A 17,597-nucleotide genomic window follows, 5' to 3' on the forward strand; every position below is an offset into this window, starting at 1 on the left:
CATAGCCATTTGGGTGAAAATGGTAAGCAAGGCAAAGGCACTATACACCCACGGTTATGGCACTGACTCCTGGAGTGAGCTGATTATATCAGAAACTCAACTTTCATTTAGGAAAGCAAAGTAAGTTTCAAGCCTTCCTGGTTGTGAAGAAAAGCTTGAAAATATGACCTGAGTATAAATGTGATCCGATGTAATATCTGCAGAGAGACTGAAATATTTTTTCATTTAAGGCCACAACTCAGCAAAGTAGTTAAGCATCTTTTTGGCTTTAAGTACTTCCTTAAGTCCATCCCTATTCAGCAAAGGACTTAAGGGTGTGTTTTGCTTTTAACAGCATCATTCAGTAAGGAACATTAGCTTCCATTCAGAATTCCCTTGCTCTTCTAGAATAAAGGTGATTTAATTGTAGCTTTTAAAAAAAAAAAAGTTAATAGACCCTACTATACTTTAAATATGACATAGCAACACAATAAAATTTAACTTTATTATTTTGTTTTTTCTACACAGGATAATAGCAGAAGTCTTCTATCATATATTGTCTCATATTATTTGCGTAATTTTGATGAGGTGAGTGAGTTACCTTTGCCAATTTAAATAAAATTACATAAACTAATTATTAAAACTTGTATTACCTTATATTGGTTAAGACTACTTTAATCTGTATGTTATTATTCATAAGTAATACTAGTGCTAACTGTCCACTATCTGTTTTAATAAGTAAAATTTTAATAAGTGCTAGTTATTTAAAATGTATACCTTTAAAAATAAAGGTAAAGTAAATGTTCATTTATATTTTTGTCAGGATGCTGGAAAAGAGCAATGCATCTTTCCTCTTCCAGAGCCACAGGACCTCTTTCAGGCTTCACAAATGAAATTTGAAGACTTTCAAAAAGATCTTCGCAAACTAAAAAAAGATTTGCGAGGTACTGTAACTAGATCAGACTACAGATATGTCAATAACATATAGCTCTATTTCACTTTTTGTATAATTTCTGGAAACTTGCTCATCTGTAAAATACATTATGAAAGGTAGATCTTACCTCCTACGTTTTGCCTTTGTATCCTTGACTTGATTAACTCTACTGGTTGGTGTTTTTAGAGTGAGTGATCAGCATATGTTATAGCCATGGTATCAAGATTTTTAAATGAATTGCATGTCAGGAAAATGTTCAGATGCAGTTCTGAGTATTGCTGAGGAGTAAAGATGAAGCAGCATAAACTTGCTGCCCCAGTTTCCCTGGAGACAACCCCTGCCCCCAGTTCAGTCTTGTGAAGTGAGTTCATACAGTAGCTTTTGCAGTTTGCAAATGATTATCTGGTGGATATTGTCTGATCTCGATACCCAAGAATGAAGGCATATAGACGCTGATTCAGAATGGTTCTTGAAGTTAGGTGCAGGTTTAAGTACTTCATAGATTCATAGATACTAAGGTCAGAAGGGACCATTATGATCATCTAGTCTGACCTCTTGCACAGAATTTCACCCACCCACTCCTGCGAAAAACCTCTCACCTATGTCTGAGCTATTGAAGTCCTCAAATCGTGGTTTAAAGACTTCAAGGAGCAGAGAATCCTCCAGCAAGTGACCCGTGCCCCATGCTACAGAGGAAGGTGAAAAACCTCCAGGGCCTCTTCCAATCTTCCCTGGAGGAAAATTCCTTCCTGACCCCAAATATGGCAATCAGCTAAACCCTGAGCATATGGGCAAGATTCACCAGCCAGATACTACAGAAAATTTTTTCCTGGGTAACTCAGATCCCACCCCATCTAATATCCTATCACAGGCCATTGAGCCTATTTACCATGAATATTTAATTACCAAAACCCATGTTATCCCATCATACCATCACTTCCATAAACTTATCCAGTTTAATCTTAAAGCCAGATAGATCTTTTGCCCCCACTGCTTCCCTTGGAAGGCTATTCCAAAACTTCACTCCTCTGATGGTTAGAAACCTTAGTCTAATTTCTAGTCTAAATTTCCTGGTGGCCAGTTTATATGCATTTGTTCTTGTGTCCACACTGGTACTGAGCTTAAATAATTCCTCTCCCTCTCCGGTATTTATCCCTCTGATATATTTATCGAGAGCAATCCTATCTCCCCTCAACCTTCTTTTAGTTAGGCTAAACAAGCCAAGCTCCTTGAGTCTCCTTTCATAAGGCAAGTTTTCCATTCCTCGGATCATCCTAGTAGCCCTTCTCTGTACCTGTTCCAGTTTGAATTCATCTTTCTTAAACATGGGAGACCAGAACTGCACACGGTATTCCAGGTGAGGTCTCACCAGTGCCTTGTATAACGGTACTAAAACCTCATTATCCTTACTGGAAATACCTCTCCTGATGCATCCCAAGACCGCATTAGCTTTTTTCACAGCCATATCACATTGGCGGCTTATAGTCATCCTGTGATCAACCAATACTCCAAGGTCCTTCTCCTCCTCTGTTACTTCTATTGATGCGTCCCCAGCTTATAACTAAAATTCTTGTTATTAATCCCTAAATGCATGACCTTACACTTCTCACTATTAAATTTCATCCTATTACTATTACTCCAGTTTACAAGGTCATCCAGATCCTCCTGTATGATATCCTGGTCCTTCTCTAAATTGGCAATACCTCCCAATTTTGTATCATCCACAAACTTTATTAGCACACTCCCATGGATTAGGGTCATAATTCCTCATATGTCACCATGAGAAATTTTCAAAGCTGTTTTCTTTGCATTGACAAAAGCTGAAATATCTTTACATTAAGAGTGAAATTTGCACCATCCATGTGGAGTTATTGGGCCTTGTGTGGGGGAATTAAGCACGGGTTATATGGGGATGGAAATTATATTTCTTCCTCAACCTACCATGGGGCTGCAGCCTGATCACTCTAGTGCCATTGCTTCAGCCCCTAAACTGGAATAGTGACTGCTCAGTTTGTTAGGGCTACTGAATCCATGTAGCTACATCTTCCATGATCTCTCCTGCACACTTCTCTTAGCAATAGCCAATTTGGGACCAGTGTAGGAGCTCTTCCAGGTCCTATATAGAGGAACCCACTCAAAACCAATCCACAGTCCTTCACAGCTTTACTGCAGGTCTTGAATGGTGCAGAATGCCTTATGCTGGCCCTCCACACCATGGGAGAATGTCAACCTAGGTGCAAAAACTAGCGTTAATACAACATTAAAATTACAAGTTCAAGCACTCACAAGTCAGGAAATTCCAACAGTTAAAGTTGCTCTAGGTACGTTAAGCTCACCATCTTGGACACTTTATGCATTATCTGGAATAAATTAGTGCATGTAAGGTTTTCAATGGGGCAAAGTTAACCATGTCCGAATGCTGTTTTTAAAATGTCATATAACTTTTATCTGAAAAAAAGAGAGAAAATGAATCTGGCTTCAATTGCCTTTCTTATAACTATTTATTTAGCTTATGCTTTATTCAAGCATTGCTGATTTTCCAATGGATCTTATAAATTCCTTAAAGTAGCAAGTTCCTACCTAAATAGCTGAACACTTAGGGCTTGAATCTGCAAGGTGAAGATCGTCTCCTGACACAGTACTTCTCTGCATTTGACAGCAGTGATAGCTGACAAAACTCAAGAGGTGTTCAGTACCTTGAAATATTAGACCCTTAAGTAGCTGTGTGCACATGCATTCATGTTTAAGTGCAAGGTTGTAGACTCTTAGTGAAATTCTTACCCCATTGCAGTCGATGGCAAATCTCCTATTGACTTCAGTAGGGTCAGAATTTCACCTTTAATTTTTTTTTTTTTAACTGCAAGTCAGAAACTTTCAATCACTCATAACTTTGGTACAACAAAGACTGTTTTCAATTCGAACAAAGGCACCAGTCCATTTCACTTTTAAAAAATACGGTGTCCATATTCAAAAAGTATGTTAAAATTTTATTACAATGGGCTTTTTTCTTACCCTCCTAAAATTTAAAAAAAAAAAAAAGAAGAAGAAGAAAAAAATTACCTTTTTGAATAGAGATCAGTCATGGGAAACCTCAGTCCAATAGGTTTGTTTCAGAATGAGATTGGAAAATATAGCAATTGCTGGAATCAGCTGCTAGACTTATAGTTACAAAGGTTTCCATTTTAAGCCTTTATTACAATCTAAATATGTAAGTAACACACAGAGAGACATTCAGACTTAAAGCCATCTTTGATTTGTTTTAGATGATTTCTGTGAAATGCTAATTCACAGTGATCAGCTTGGATGCTTGCTTGTATCAAAGGGGTAGGTTTTTTGAGATGCTTCAAGGAAAAAAAACACTCATGATTTCCATATCTTTATGCCTTTCCCATTATGTCTGCATAGGCTTTTGTCTATGTTTAAGTTTATGAATTGTATGCCTTGCGGTTTGCAAATATTAGTGAAGAAAACCTGTTCCAAGAGTTTAATTAGTCTAAAAGTGTCAACCTACAAGAATTTGGAAAAGTAAGTTGGATGCCTGCTGCCTTCTTGCTTGGAACAGAGATTTCAGTTACAAAATGGTAAAAAATGAGGAATTAAAGATATACACAAATTACAGTGTACCAGTGTACACCATACATTATTAAACTCACAGGCAGTTTATTTCTGATGTTCTTGTTTAAAAAGAATATATGGTGGGGATTAATGTATTATGTACTAGACATTTTAATAAACAGAAGACTGAAGAACAGCTAGGTATTTTATTAATATACCTACTGAATTTGTCTCCATCAATTGCCCCCAGATTTCTCAGCTCTCCAGGATTCTCAATTTAGCCTTTCTGAGTTCAGTGACATATAGTTTGCTAAGCAACCTGATCTGCTTTTGATCTCTCCTGGCTGTCAGCAGCCCTCCTTCATGCAGTCATGACAAGTAATGACTTCTGTTCTTATGTCATTCCACGAGAGAAATTTTAGCACTCACCACATGACATAAATCAACTGACCATGTAAAGAGAGTCAGGTAGCTAAGGTCACAGAAACAATGGAAGAAGATTTTTGATGCAAAGGTTTCTGCATTGTGTATATCTACTATTTAGGATTATCAAAGTAATTTTCTAGATGTGAAAGGGTATTTTTGTTTCCATTACTACACGGATTTTGAAATCTACCTTTTAGGTGAATCAAAGACTTTCACTGGAAGTAAAAAGGGGAAGGGTCTTCATTGATACCTGGCATCTGAGGTATAGTACTCATCAGAAACTACACCAAATTCTAGCCATCAGAGTGATGGAGATTGGAGGAGAGGAAGGGGAGGAAGATAACGTAGAAAACTGGACTTGGATTCAGGGCAGGGAAGAGGTAAAACACTAAAAAGGCGATAAGAAGTATAGTGTTTTCCACTGAATGCATCTGATGAAGTGAGCTGTAGCTCACGAAAGCTTATGCTCAAATAAATTTGTTAGTCTCTAAGGTGCCACAAGTACTCCTTTTCTTTTAGTGTTTCTGAAGCACTTCTTATGGTGAGTTTAAACCATCTGGAAAATGGCTCTTGTCATGGGAGCTCTACAATAGTAAATTAATTCACAAGCATAAAATTCATCAGTTGTAATGTATTGCCCAACTTCCACTAAAGTTCCAGTGAAATAGAATTAAAAACACAAGGTTAGATTTATTTTCTGCCTAACTAGTAAAAATGTAAGAACCCAACCAAGTATAGTATGAACTGACTGATCTAAAATCCTGAATCTGCCAGAGCTTGTTTGCATGTCATGATGTGGTAGTACTATTATCATATTCAGTTGACAACCATGGACATTATAAATTAACAAGGTAATTGTGGTGACGTAAACAATATGCTTTTTAGTGCTATTTTGTATGTATTCTGAGAATCTACGATTCGCTGAATAATCCTGCATTTGCATGGGGATAGACTAGATTACCCAATCAGTCTCTCCCATCTCTGAATTATGTGACTGAAAAATGTTTATAAGAATACTTAGCACTTGTGCAGAATGTCATATTTTCAAAGTATTTTCCAAAAAAGCTTCAGCAACCCTGAGAGGTATACAAATATTCCTGATTTACCACATCTACCATTTTCTTTTGCTTTTACCTGGAACTATAAGCCTCTGCTCTTGTGTCTGTGATTTGACACATGGAGAGCCAAATTCACAATTTGCAAAGCAAGCACCATTCATGAGTGGTGATGAATTAGGTCAAAAGGGCAGTAATATCATGTACTCAGAGGTTAATGTCCAAAAAGCACATTACCCTCATCTGTACTTGAATGTCATCCTCATTCCTGCAAATCCCTATTTGTCCCAATTTTCAGCCCATATCCACCTTCAACTATCCTCCCAACCCATTTGCACATGATGCTTGGCATCAGATTAGTGCTGATCAAGGGAGCAACCACAGGGGTCACTCAATGATTTGCTACCCTCTCCCGCACCAGGCCTGAATGTGCTTCTATGCTTGTATTCCCAGTCTTTGGGGAAGGCGAATAGAGTAAGTTACATGAGGAACTCCTCAACTCTGAGAGGGCTGAATTAATTGACTCTGCAGTACTCCTCTTGCTATCTGTTCTAAATATATTTTGTAGCACCATCTCATAATTTTTTAATAAATTCGTCCAGTGTTTCATTGTTTTTAGTCTCAAAATTTAAGTCTTGCGATCACATCAATTAAATTTTTTACAAATGTTAAGACTTCAAAGATCATTAAATATTTTTTACAGTTTTCTATCTATATGAGGCAGTGTGATGAGATACAGAGCCAGATGTGTAATATTAACATGCTTATTTTCAGAAAAGATGCTTACTGCCTTTTTATTAGTAAATGCCAAATCCGTCAAGATAAATATTAGTTAAATACACCAATACATCTGTGCTTGAGGAAGTCACTCAATTCCAGTTATTCCGAAGCATAGAGAGCATGCTAAAAAAAAATAAAATATTGCTTTTGCTTACAAATCATGAACTCTGCATCAACACACTCCAGCAGCTTGTGCAGCCATCACTGAATGGGTTAATTACTGAAACTGTGCAGCATGCAGACTCCTAAACCTAAACCAGATGTAAACTAAAGCCAGGCTTTCAGTCAATCTGTGAGTCATGTTTTACTGTCCTTAAAACTCCAAACAAGGAGCTGTCTATGAAAGCCCTTGAAGCCTGAGCAGTTCTTAGTGTAAGTCTTAACAATACCAAAAAAATAAATAAAAGAAAACTGAGAGCTTGTTCTATTTGTGGCAGAGTTTGTCTTTCAGATGATGCTAGTTTCATTCCCCTTCATGAAATTCTTAACTGTCCTTAAAGTTGCAGATTGTAGTTGTAAATGTTACATGAAAACACTGGAGGTGCTGGGAAAACAGTGGTTAGACCCTACATTTTATCACTTCTATTGTACATCTCGAGAGTGTCACTTAACCAGAAAGTACACATACTCATCACATATTTCTTGTTCACTGAAACATCTTCTCCATTCCGTTTCTCTTCAGACGGTGTAAGTGGCCCTTGATCAGTTTGGGCTCTTTGATTGTGTTCAGTTTTACTGTGCTAACCTCATAGCAAATAAAATCTGCCATGTTAGGATAGATGAACCTGGTCAGGTAAAAGGAGAGTCACCCAAACCTTGAACCAAACGTGTGCTGCTGTTGAAAAATGTCTTTTGTATTAGAGGTTTTGTTCATAGAAATACCGGGTGAGACAGAGGCTATTCTCATGGTATTAGACACATCTGGAACTGGGAAGCTTTAGAAATATTACCAAATCTTGTTATCAGATTTTCCGTCCAATTTTCCTTCCGTCTACCTTTTCCAATTTTCAGACCAGCAAGATATGGATGAGAGTCTGAAGTATGGATACCTGAATATTTATGCTTGTCCATCACTGTTTTAAAGTGTTCTCATTTCACATATACTGTATTATGCAGGGAGGAAAATAATACATACTGTGGTAGACTGACTATTCAAAAATGTGTGGATACTAATCAGAGAGCAACATACGTGTGTGAAATATCATCATGCTTCAAGAAATATCAAACACTAATTGTCTAAGTGTTAGAAACTTTCCCCATGACAAAGTTTCTGAATTAGTCCAGTACGAGGTTTATACATAGTCCTCTGAAGCGTATGGTGCTGGTCATTGTTGAAGACAAGATACCAGATTGTATGTACCGTTGGTCTAATCCAGTGTAGCATTTCCTATGTCCATATGCTGATGTTAGGTATTTTTTTTATTTAAGATTTTAAACTTCTTAGAAGAAAGTACAAGGGCAGTACAATGCTAATGAGTAGTATAGACTGCAGGGTTCTGAAATCTATTGTCTTACAAAGCTGTGTACAGTAGAGTTCTTTGCTATTTACTACTTTCTATTCATTTTTGGAAAATAGAGATGGAAAGACCAGCTTGACAGCTGAGAAGGTAATTCAGTTTATAACTCTATTCAGACCTTGGCTTCATTTGAGATGGCCAACAAGACTGTCAGCTGTGGTGACTGTGGTCACCAATTTGTGATTGTGATGTATACATACCCCTGTTCACTTTACCTGTACCGGCAAACCAGACATTTTTGCAGTTTCAGATAAGTCCCTGACGTTTTTTGCTTTCTTCCTGCAATCCAGTCATTTGCTTTCATGTTTAGAGACTTCTAAAGTTATGCAGGTAACAAGGAAACCCCAGGGTGGCAGTTAATTTGCAGTGAACATAGCATAGAGGAAATCAGATATGAGGGCCCTTTTTAAAAAGGAGTAGAGATGGGACCAATTATTTAAGGTGGTAAATTTAATGCAGTTTGGATCAGAGGCCTGATAGAAGGGAGAGGATGCTATAGTTTTTGTTTCATATTCAAACTTCTGGATACTTACTTCAACTGAACCTCCTTGAGCTTTACCAACTGATAGACCCAGTCCCTGGATATTGTTAATGTTTAGCTAGGCTCTTTTATTGAGAGCAATGTCTTTAAACTGGGGCTGTCAAGCGATTAAAAAAATGAATCCCATTAATCGTGCTATTAATTGCACTGTTAAACAATAATAGAATACCATGTATTTAAATATTTTGGATGTTTTCTACATTTTCAAGTATATTGATTTCAATTACAACACAATACAAAATGTACAGTGCTCACTATATTTATTTTTATTACAAATATTTGCACTGTAAAAAACAAAAGAAATTATATTTTTCAATTCACCTAATACAAGTACTGTAATGGAATCTTTATCATGAAAGTTGAACATACAAATGTAGAATCATGTACAAAAAATAATTGCATTCAAAAATAAACAGTCTACAAGTCCACTCAGTCTTACTTCAGCCAATTGCTCAGACAAACAAGTTTTGTTACAATTTGCAGGAGATAATGCTGCCCGATTCTTGTTTACAATGTCACCTGAAAGTGAGAACAGGCATTCTTCACATGGCATTGTTGTAGCCGGTGTCACAACATATTTACGTGCCAGATGCGCTAAAGATTCACATGAGCCTTCGTGCTTCAACCACCATTTCAGAGGACATGTGTCCGTGCTGATGACGGGTTCTGCTTTATAATGATTCAAAGCAGAGTGGACTGAGTTAGATGCCACCAGAAGAAGGTTGATTTTCTTTTTTGGTGGTTTGGGTTCTGTAGTTTTTGCATCAGAATGTTGTTCTTTTAAAACTTCTGAAAGCATGCTCCACACCTCGTCCCTCTCAGATTTTGGACGGCACTTCAGATTCTTAAACCTTGGGTCGAGTGCTGTAGCTATTTTTTTGGAAATCTCACATTGGTACCTTCTTTGTGTTTGATCAAATCTGCTGTGAAAGAGTTCATAAAATGAACATGTGCTGGGTCATCATCTGAGACTGCTATAACATGAAATGTATGGCAGAATGCAGGTAAAATGGAACAGGAGACATACAATCCTCTCTCCAAGGAGTACAGTCACAAATTTAATTGACGCATAATTTTTTTTAACGAGCATCATCAGCATGGAAGCATGTCCTCTGGAATGGTTGCTGGAGCATAAAGGGGCATACAAATGTTTAGCATATCTTGCACGTAAATACCTTGCAGTGCCGGCTACAAAAGTGCAATGCAAATGCCTGTTCTCACTTTCAGGTGACATTGTAAATAAGAAGCGGGCAGCAGTATCTCCCATAAATGTAAACAAAAATGTTTGTCTTAGCGATTGGCTGAGCAAGAAGTAGGACTGAGTGGACTTGTAGGTTCTAAAGTTTTACATTGTTTTGTTTTTGAGTGCAGTTATGTAACAAAAAAAAAATCTACATTTGTAAGTTACACTTCCATGATAAAGAGATTGCACTATGGTACGTGTATGGGGTGACTTAAAATATTATTTCTTTTATCATTTTTACAGTGCATATACTTGTAATAAAAATAATATAAAGTGAGCACTGTAAACATTGTAGTCTGTTGTAATTGAAATCCATATATTTGAAAATGTCGAAAAACATCCTAAAATATTTAATAAATTTTAATTGGTATTCTATTGTTTAACAGTGTGATTAATTGCAATTAATTTTTTGAGTTAATTGTGTGAGTTAACTGCAATTAATCGACAGCCCAACTTTAAACATTATCAAGTTAAGTGAAATCAAATAGATTTTACGAAGTATGTAACAAACTGTGCCGGCATTCTTGTGTCACTTATTCCACACAATTTCACTCACTTTCCCTTGCACTACTAAGAATTTAGTAAAGGAACATTGAAGAAAAGCATATACAGGCAGTGAAATATGGAAAGGCAGGAGTACTGCCTGTATCGTTTGTGCTCCTATCATCTTTGCTTCCTTTAGTCATGCTGTGGAATAATAACAGCTCAGCAGGACAGAGGTTTTTAGACTCCAGTGAAACGTGTAGAACATGATCTATGAGTACATCTAACAGTTCTGTTTAGAGAGATTATGATCCTAAAAAGTAGTTTGTTGATCTGGGGGACTGAAGACTACCAAACCTAAAAGACATGTTACGCCTGTTCTATAGACAATAATGAATCACTGGTTAATTTTAGACGCTGACGCGTTTTAGACCGGTAGGTGATGATACCACTGCCTGACTAATGGCAGTATCAGCATGCCTCCCACTGTTTCTAAAGGGTGTGATGTTGCATTTGGGGCCTTAATTTTCAGCACCTGTATACCTAATTGGACAAAGTAAGATGTATTTTTCTTCCTTTTCTGTGTTTTTCCATTGTCTTTGAAGGATCTACACATGGTTGGCAATTTTTGCCAGGAATGGGGTGAATGTTTTTCCAAAATGAGAACTTTTGCCTCAACCATCACCCATTTTATAACTGAATTTGAACCAAGCTCCCTCTTTTGTGGTTTTGATGCTATTAGATGAAGGCCTCCATAATCCAAAACCTGACTCATTATACAGGGTTGTTCTGTTCCAGTATCAGTGTGAGTGGAGGCCATTTGTGGTAACATACATTGCAAGGGAAAGTACTAGTGTACCATGCTGAATAGTAGTAAGTCTTCAGCTCCCTGTACACCTGCTCCCTTAGTCACAAGACCACAGATTTAAAAAAACAAAAACAACACAAAAAGGTTGTGGGTGGATATCAGGCATGTGGACATAGACTTCAGCACAATTCTCTTAATGCCAGGTGCTTCTTCATTTAAGTTCCTTTCTTAATTTCGCATTTTTTTTTCTCTTAGGTTCTATGTCTGACACTAGGAAGGAGTTACTTGGGGGTAGCATAGCAGCAGTCTGATGCAGAATTAGGATCTCAGGAACTCCCTTTCCTGCCACTCAGTTCTTCCTTGTATTTAGATGCATGCTACACAGAGACTCTATAGGATCAAGCCCTCAGAGTATTTTCTTTATCATTTTCTAGTCTGGATCGAAACAGGAGGTGCAAGGATAGTGAAAGTGTTTGTTCCTGAAGTTTATCCACTGTGGGAATTCCCCAAATCTTATTAATTCTTGAGGTTTACAGTCCAGTTTTCCCAACCAAGCTGCTTGGCTGAATCAAACCTGAACTCTGAATCTTTTTAGGATCACTAATGTCAAACTTTAGTCCTTTCACATAAAACAACAGATTGTAGAAACAGAGGTTTTCTTTTGTTTTTAAGATTCACATGTCATGGGAGATGTTTCAGGACTCTAAATAGTTCTGTGAAGAAAGAAAGATTAAGCATTTCATTCTGACAATATTACATCTGTTTTTCTTTTCCAAAGCAAAGAGAATATGAAAGATAGTGTATTTGCGCATTTCCTTAAAGACTCTGAAGGGGAACTGCTGTAGGCTGTTGGCATGGGTATAGCCTACGATCCCTGGGGGGCACTTATCCTCAGAGGAGCCACACTTATCTTCTCTTAAATTGACTGAGATATCAGGAGGTCATCCTGAATTGTAGCTGATGACTTAAAAGAATAAAAAGTTTGACTATGTCAAAAATGATGAGTAATCCATAGCCTGGGAAGAGACACTGAACTCATGTGATGTTACCTAGGCTGTTATAGCAATTTGTGGCAGAGTGCAAGATCTTTCAGATGGTCATCCGATATTTCTGGATTGGCTCCCTTTGGAAAATCTCCATTACCCCATAATACTGTTTGAGTGTTTGGGATCAAACTCCTTTTTGACTAATTGTGTTTTGTAGTTTTCAGTTTACCCACCTAAAAGATCCCTCTTCAGTTTTCTTTTATCTAAATTAGATAAGGTACTCATTTTCACTTCCTGTCCTAAATTTTGTATGGTGTTCGACAGCGTAATTGAACACCTCCCATATTTCACTCCAGAAGTGGCTACATATATTAGTTTGTGAAGCATTTTGAGAAGCTTTTTGGTGAACAGTCTCCTATTAAATGTATGAGACCATTTCTGAAAAGGCTTCATGTGGAGTACAATTGTTTTCTTTTCGTGTAGTACAAAGTTTACATTCTTGCCTCAAAGACACAGCAGAAGTGGGAGAAAAGGTAGAGAATGCTGCACTGGAGCACTTTCACTAAGCATGGAATTGACCTAATATAACACTTATTCACTAAATAAATGAGCAGATTCTCCAAACCCTAGAAAATCATCACATCCAGTAGTAATTCCATTCTTGTATTGTATTGACTTAGCACGTGTACGTGTTTCATAAGCCTTCCTACAGGAGTGTGCAGATACGTAACATTTGTTTTCAAATAAGTTGCTACACAAGCAAAGAAGGCCCGTTTAACTTTTTTTTAAATTGAATAGGGCTACTGATGTTTTTTACTAAGTCTGTTCGCATTTCTCCTCTATCTTCAATTATACTTTAAAACAAAAAAAGGAATCAGAGTATTTACAGCTGTCAATGTCCCACTAACTTTATGCCTTTTGTGTGGCTCGCCATTGAATAATTTGATTTGATTTCCATTTATCTGTGTACTTTTGATCATTAGCATTTTTTACATTTGTGGAAAACAATGATAAAAGAAATGCCCACAAAGTGTGTTTTCGGGCTTCATGTTCAATTAATTAAAAAGAAAAATAAGAAAAAACCTTTGGTACATCTTAATTTGTTGCTGGGCATCTGGATTCCATTGTTATTCAGGGTGTGATTACCACTTAGAGCCTTGTTAAATTTGAATTACATTATCTAGCTCTCCAGGGATTTTTCCTAAAGTCATTTTCTTTTGCGCTGTGTATGACAGCAGTGTGGTTTAGGCCTCCAGTGATTGTTTCTGACACATGAGCTTTTGGATCTCTAAAACAGATTGCTATTCTCTAGGGGTCTAGAGTGATGACAGTTTAAATATTCATTTTATATTGGATAAGCAGAGTATGGTAGTAAATCTCTTTATCACAGAAGTGCCTTTTAGAAACAATACCACAACTGCTCTGTTGTAGATAGGGTAAAACAAATAATCCTGTTTAATTTAAAGGTACTATTTAGGGTGAATTGTACCATTTTTGTAACATTATATGTTTGGGGTTTTTATGCAGATTTGATTTTAGGCAGAAGCAGTACTTCTGCATTAAAAGATGTGGTAGCTTTTGACCACCAAAGAGGATTTTCTCCCCCTTTTATAGAACTTAGAGCTACAAGTGGTCTGAAAGAAGTGTCAAGTCTGGCATTGCCCAAGAGTTGAGTTCTGTTGGTTCATTGCAGTGTTGGTCCCAGGGTACTAGAGAGACATGATGTGGGTGAGGTAAGATCTTTTATTGGCTCAACTTCTACTGGTGAGAGAGACAAGCTTTTGAGCTAAACAGAGCTGAAGAAGAGCTCTGTGGAGCTCGAAACTTCTCTCTCTCTCTCTCTCTCTCACCAATAGCAGTTGGTCCAATAAAAGATCTTACATCACCCACCTTGTCTTTCTATTGGTTCATGACATTTTAAAGCTAGGGCAGTTTGTTTGAACCCATTTGTCACAGATCCTAGTGATCATCCTTTCCTGCCCCCCACTAGGACTGCTGTGAAGGGAATCTAAGCCTCTGTGTTCTGGATGCCCTGGGGTGTGTTGAGCTTCTGGAGCTGAATGGAGTCCAGCTACTGTCCCAATCTAAGGGCCCCATGGAACAATCTCGGAGCACAGACTTTCTAACTGGCACCACCCTCCAAGTGTTGGAACCTGTTGTCCAGCCTCCTAGATGCCCTAGGTGCAGCACTGACCCTTCACATTCCCCAGGACTTGAAATGCTCATCTCCCAGAACTCCACTCTACAGGTGTGAAGCTTCTCGTTTACAGTTTAACTCTCCCAGGAGCGTGTGGTACTTGTGAAGCACAAACACACACACATTTTGTATAATCTTTCAACTTTATGCTCTTTTTATATGTAATCCAATGTAAAGCACAAGAGAGTTCCGATCACAAAAAGCTCTACAAAATCCTAAATGTGATATCCCTCACCAGCTTACCCTTCCCTTGGGAGTTTTTGGGGAATCCTCTGTGTTCCATGGCAGGGTCCTCCACCCCCTTTTCTACTGTGCCCCTGCAGCAGCCTGCCTCATATTAATCAGCTGCAAAATGGCTCTCTGACCCATGTGAATCCCTTTATAGACTCTTGCTTGGGGTCACCTTTTTTTCTGTCTTTTTGGAAATTTTGCATTACTTTCAAACTCTCCTCCGTGCACACACAAGGTAGAAGTGTCTTCTCCCAATTAGAGCAAAACCTATTGTCCCAGGGTGTTTTACTTCAAGTATACTGTTGTTGAGTGCTGATCACTTACCATTGTGTCTGGCCTGGTAGAGACATGATGCCACCCTGCTAATTTAGGGTGGATCCACATACACATAGGCTTTCCGTGACACAATAATTTCATGATAAAATTTCATAGACTCATCCACAATTCAGAAGTGGTACAGACAGAATCCTCAGGGTATCACATTAAAGCTAGTGCATTTTGTTTGAATACATGCATAATGTGGCCCCACCATGAGAGCCAGACTACTTTAAGATTTGACCTTGTCCATTCCCAAGTTCTATCAGTCATCATTCTAGTGGCAAACACTCCCTTATACACAAACACATTGCCAAAATTCATCCATTTCATCCTCACCCAAAGCAATTTTACGCTCAACAACAAACACTTTGTCCAAACCATGGGAACTGCCCATGGTACTAGGATGGCTCCCCAATATGCCTATTTCTTCATGGGCCACCTCGAGGAAGAATTTCTGGGAAAATGTACCACAAAACCAATGATATACCTGAGATACATCTATGATATTTTCATCCTCTGGACGGATGACCTAAATTCCATGATAGATTTCCACAACTTCAGCCACTACCACCTATCCATCATACTCTTTCTAGAACACTCCCACACTAGCATCAGCTTCCTGGACACCACAGTCAGCTTCAACAATGGAACCCTGCAGACAGCTATATATAAGAAACCCACAGATCACAACATTTTATCTCCACAAATCTAGGAACCACCCGACATGCACCAAGAAATCAGTTATCTACTGCAAAGTGCTAAGCTACCACAGAATATGCCCTGAGGAGAAAGTCTGGGATACACACCTTAACACACTTAAAACTGCCTTCACCAAACAAGGACACTAGTTTAGAGGACCAGAGAAGTAGATTGCATTATGGAACAGGCCACCCAAGTATGCTGAGAGAACCTGCTTCAATTCAGGGAAAAAAACAACCCACCTACCACACACCTCTAGTGACAACTTGATGGGGATCATATCCTGAAAGATATCTTGCCGAGCCCCCTCTTCTGGCATATAAACAACCCCTCAATCAAAAGCAAGCTGCCCAGAGGACGCGCCAAATCAAAGCAATACCAGACACTGCCCGAACAACAGATGCAAAACCTGTAGACATATCTCCACTGCCATGATGATCAACGCTCCCCACAACACACCTTTCAAGATCCATGTTCCTACGCATGCCAATCATAATATGTGGTGTACCTCATCCCATGTAACATCTATGTGCGTAAAACCAGACAATCACCAAGTTCTCAAATGAACTCACACAGAAAAATTATAAAAGACAACAACATCCTCTCACCTGTAGGTGAACACTTTTCACAAAATGGTCACTCCCTATCTAACTTTTCAGTCCACGTCCCCAAAGGAAACCTGCACAACACCTTCAAAGGGCAAGCCTGGAAGTTTAAATACTAACTTTACTAAACACTAAAAATCGTGGACGCAGTGGTTTTATGCTGCCTCATAACAATCTGTAACCCACTAACTCTCTTTTGTCCTAAGACTGTAGAGGTGTTAATTGCCTGGTTCATCTTGAATGCTCTCTTGCAATATGTGTTTTAACTCCTTATTCCACTTTGTATTTAGCTTTGTAATTCTGATTACCTTTCCCAGACCTGAAGCAGATGTCTGGGTGGCTTGAAAGCTTGTGTCTTTCACCTACAGAAGTTGATCTAATAAAACATATTAACTTAAGCACCTTGTCTCTCTCACTCCCTTTCTTTGTTGCTCTTTAATCATCTAGAATGGTTGCTGTTGAACAAGGCAAGCCACTCCAAGCAAGTCCTACTATTGTAGTAGCACCATGCACATTAAGCCTTCTGCTGTGCATTGCTCAATAATTATAGTTCTGTATTCCCCAGTTTGCATGGAATTTTATACCTTGAATTTTGCTTTCGTTCAATTTCAAATAAACCTAAAATGTTAATGCAAAACTGAACTAAGTTCACTTAGTTGTACCTGGTTTGGGGCTGAAAACCCTGTTTTCAAACAAGATCATATGTTTTTGATATCCCAGACTCACGCCAGGTTCATCAAAGTTGGGAAATATGGCCTGAGTTCTGGGTTCCTGAGTTCTTGTCTCACCCTGCATTCTTAAATCTATTAGAACTTTTCTGTCTTTCTCATGTAAACACTTAGATCTTTCTGTCTTCCTAATACTGTATTTCTTCACCTTTATTAGAAGTGTCTATGTTAGGTGATACCTTTGCTGTGGGGTGCCTGGTAACTGTAAGGATTTATAGAGATGCCTCCACTTATATAATGACAGGTTTCAGAGTAGCAGCCGTGTTAGTCTGTATCCGCAAAAAGAAAAGGAGTACGTGTGGCACCTTAGAGACTAACAAATTAATTTGAGCATAAGCTTTCGTGAGCTACAGCTCACTTCATTGGATGCATGCCGTGGAAAATACAGTAGGGGGACTTTATATACACAGAGAACATGAAACAATGGGTGTTGCCATACACACTGTAAGGAGAGTGATCAGGTAAGGTGAGATATTACCTGCAGAGGAGAGAGAGAGAGAGAAAAAAACCTT

At 38.2% G+C, this 17,597-nt stretch overlaps 1 protein-coding gene across 1 annotated transcript in view; it reads left to right on the forward strand.

The window, feature by feature from the left end:
* The window catches only part of FMN2 (formin 2), a 239,287-nt gene that overhangs the window by 158,843 nt on the left and 62,847 nt on the right, over positions 1–17,597 (forward strand). Inside the window, exons 12-13 of the mRNA XM_077812174.1 lie at positions 508–567; positions 803–923. Of these exons, the coding sequence (XP_077668300.1) occupies positions 508–567; positions 803–923 (181 nt within the window). The remainder of the gene's footprint in view (positions 1–507; positions 568–802; positions 924–17,597) is intronic.

This window comes from Eretmochelys imbricata, chromosome 3 (genome assembly GCF_965152235.1).
Source record: "Eretmochelys imbricata isolate rEreImb1 chromosome 3, rEreImb1.hap1, whole genome shotgun sequence".
Lineage (NCBI taxonomy): Eukaryota > Metazoa > Chordata > Testudines > Cheloniidae > Eretmochelys > Eretmochelys imbricata.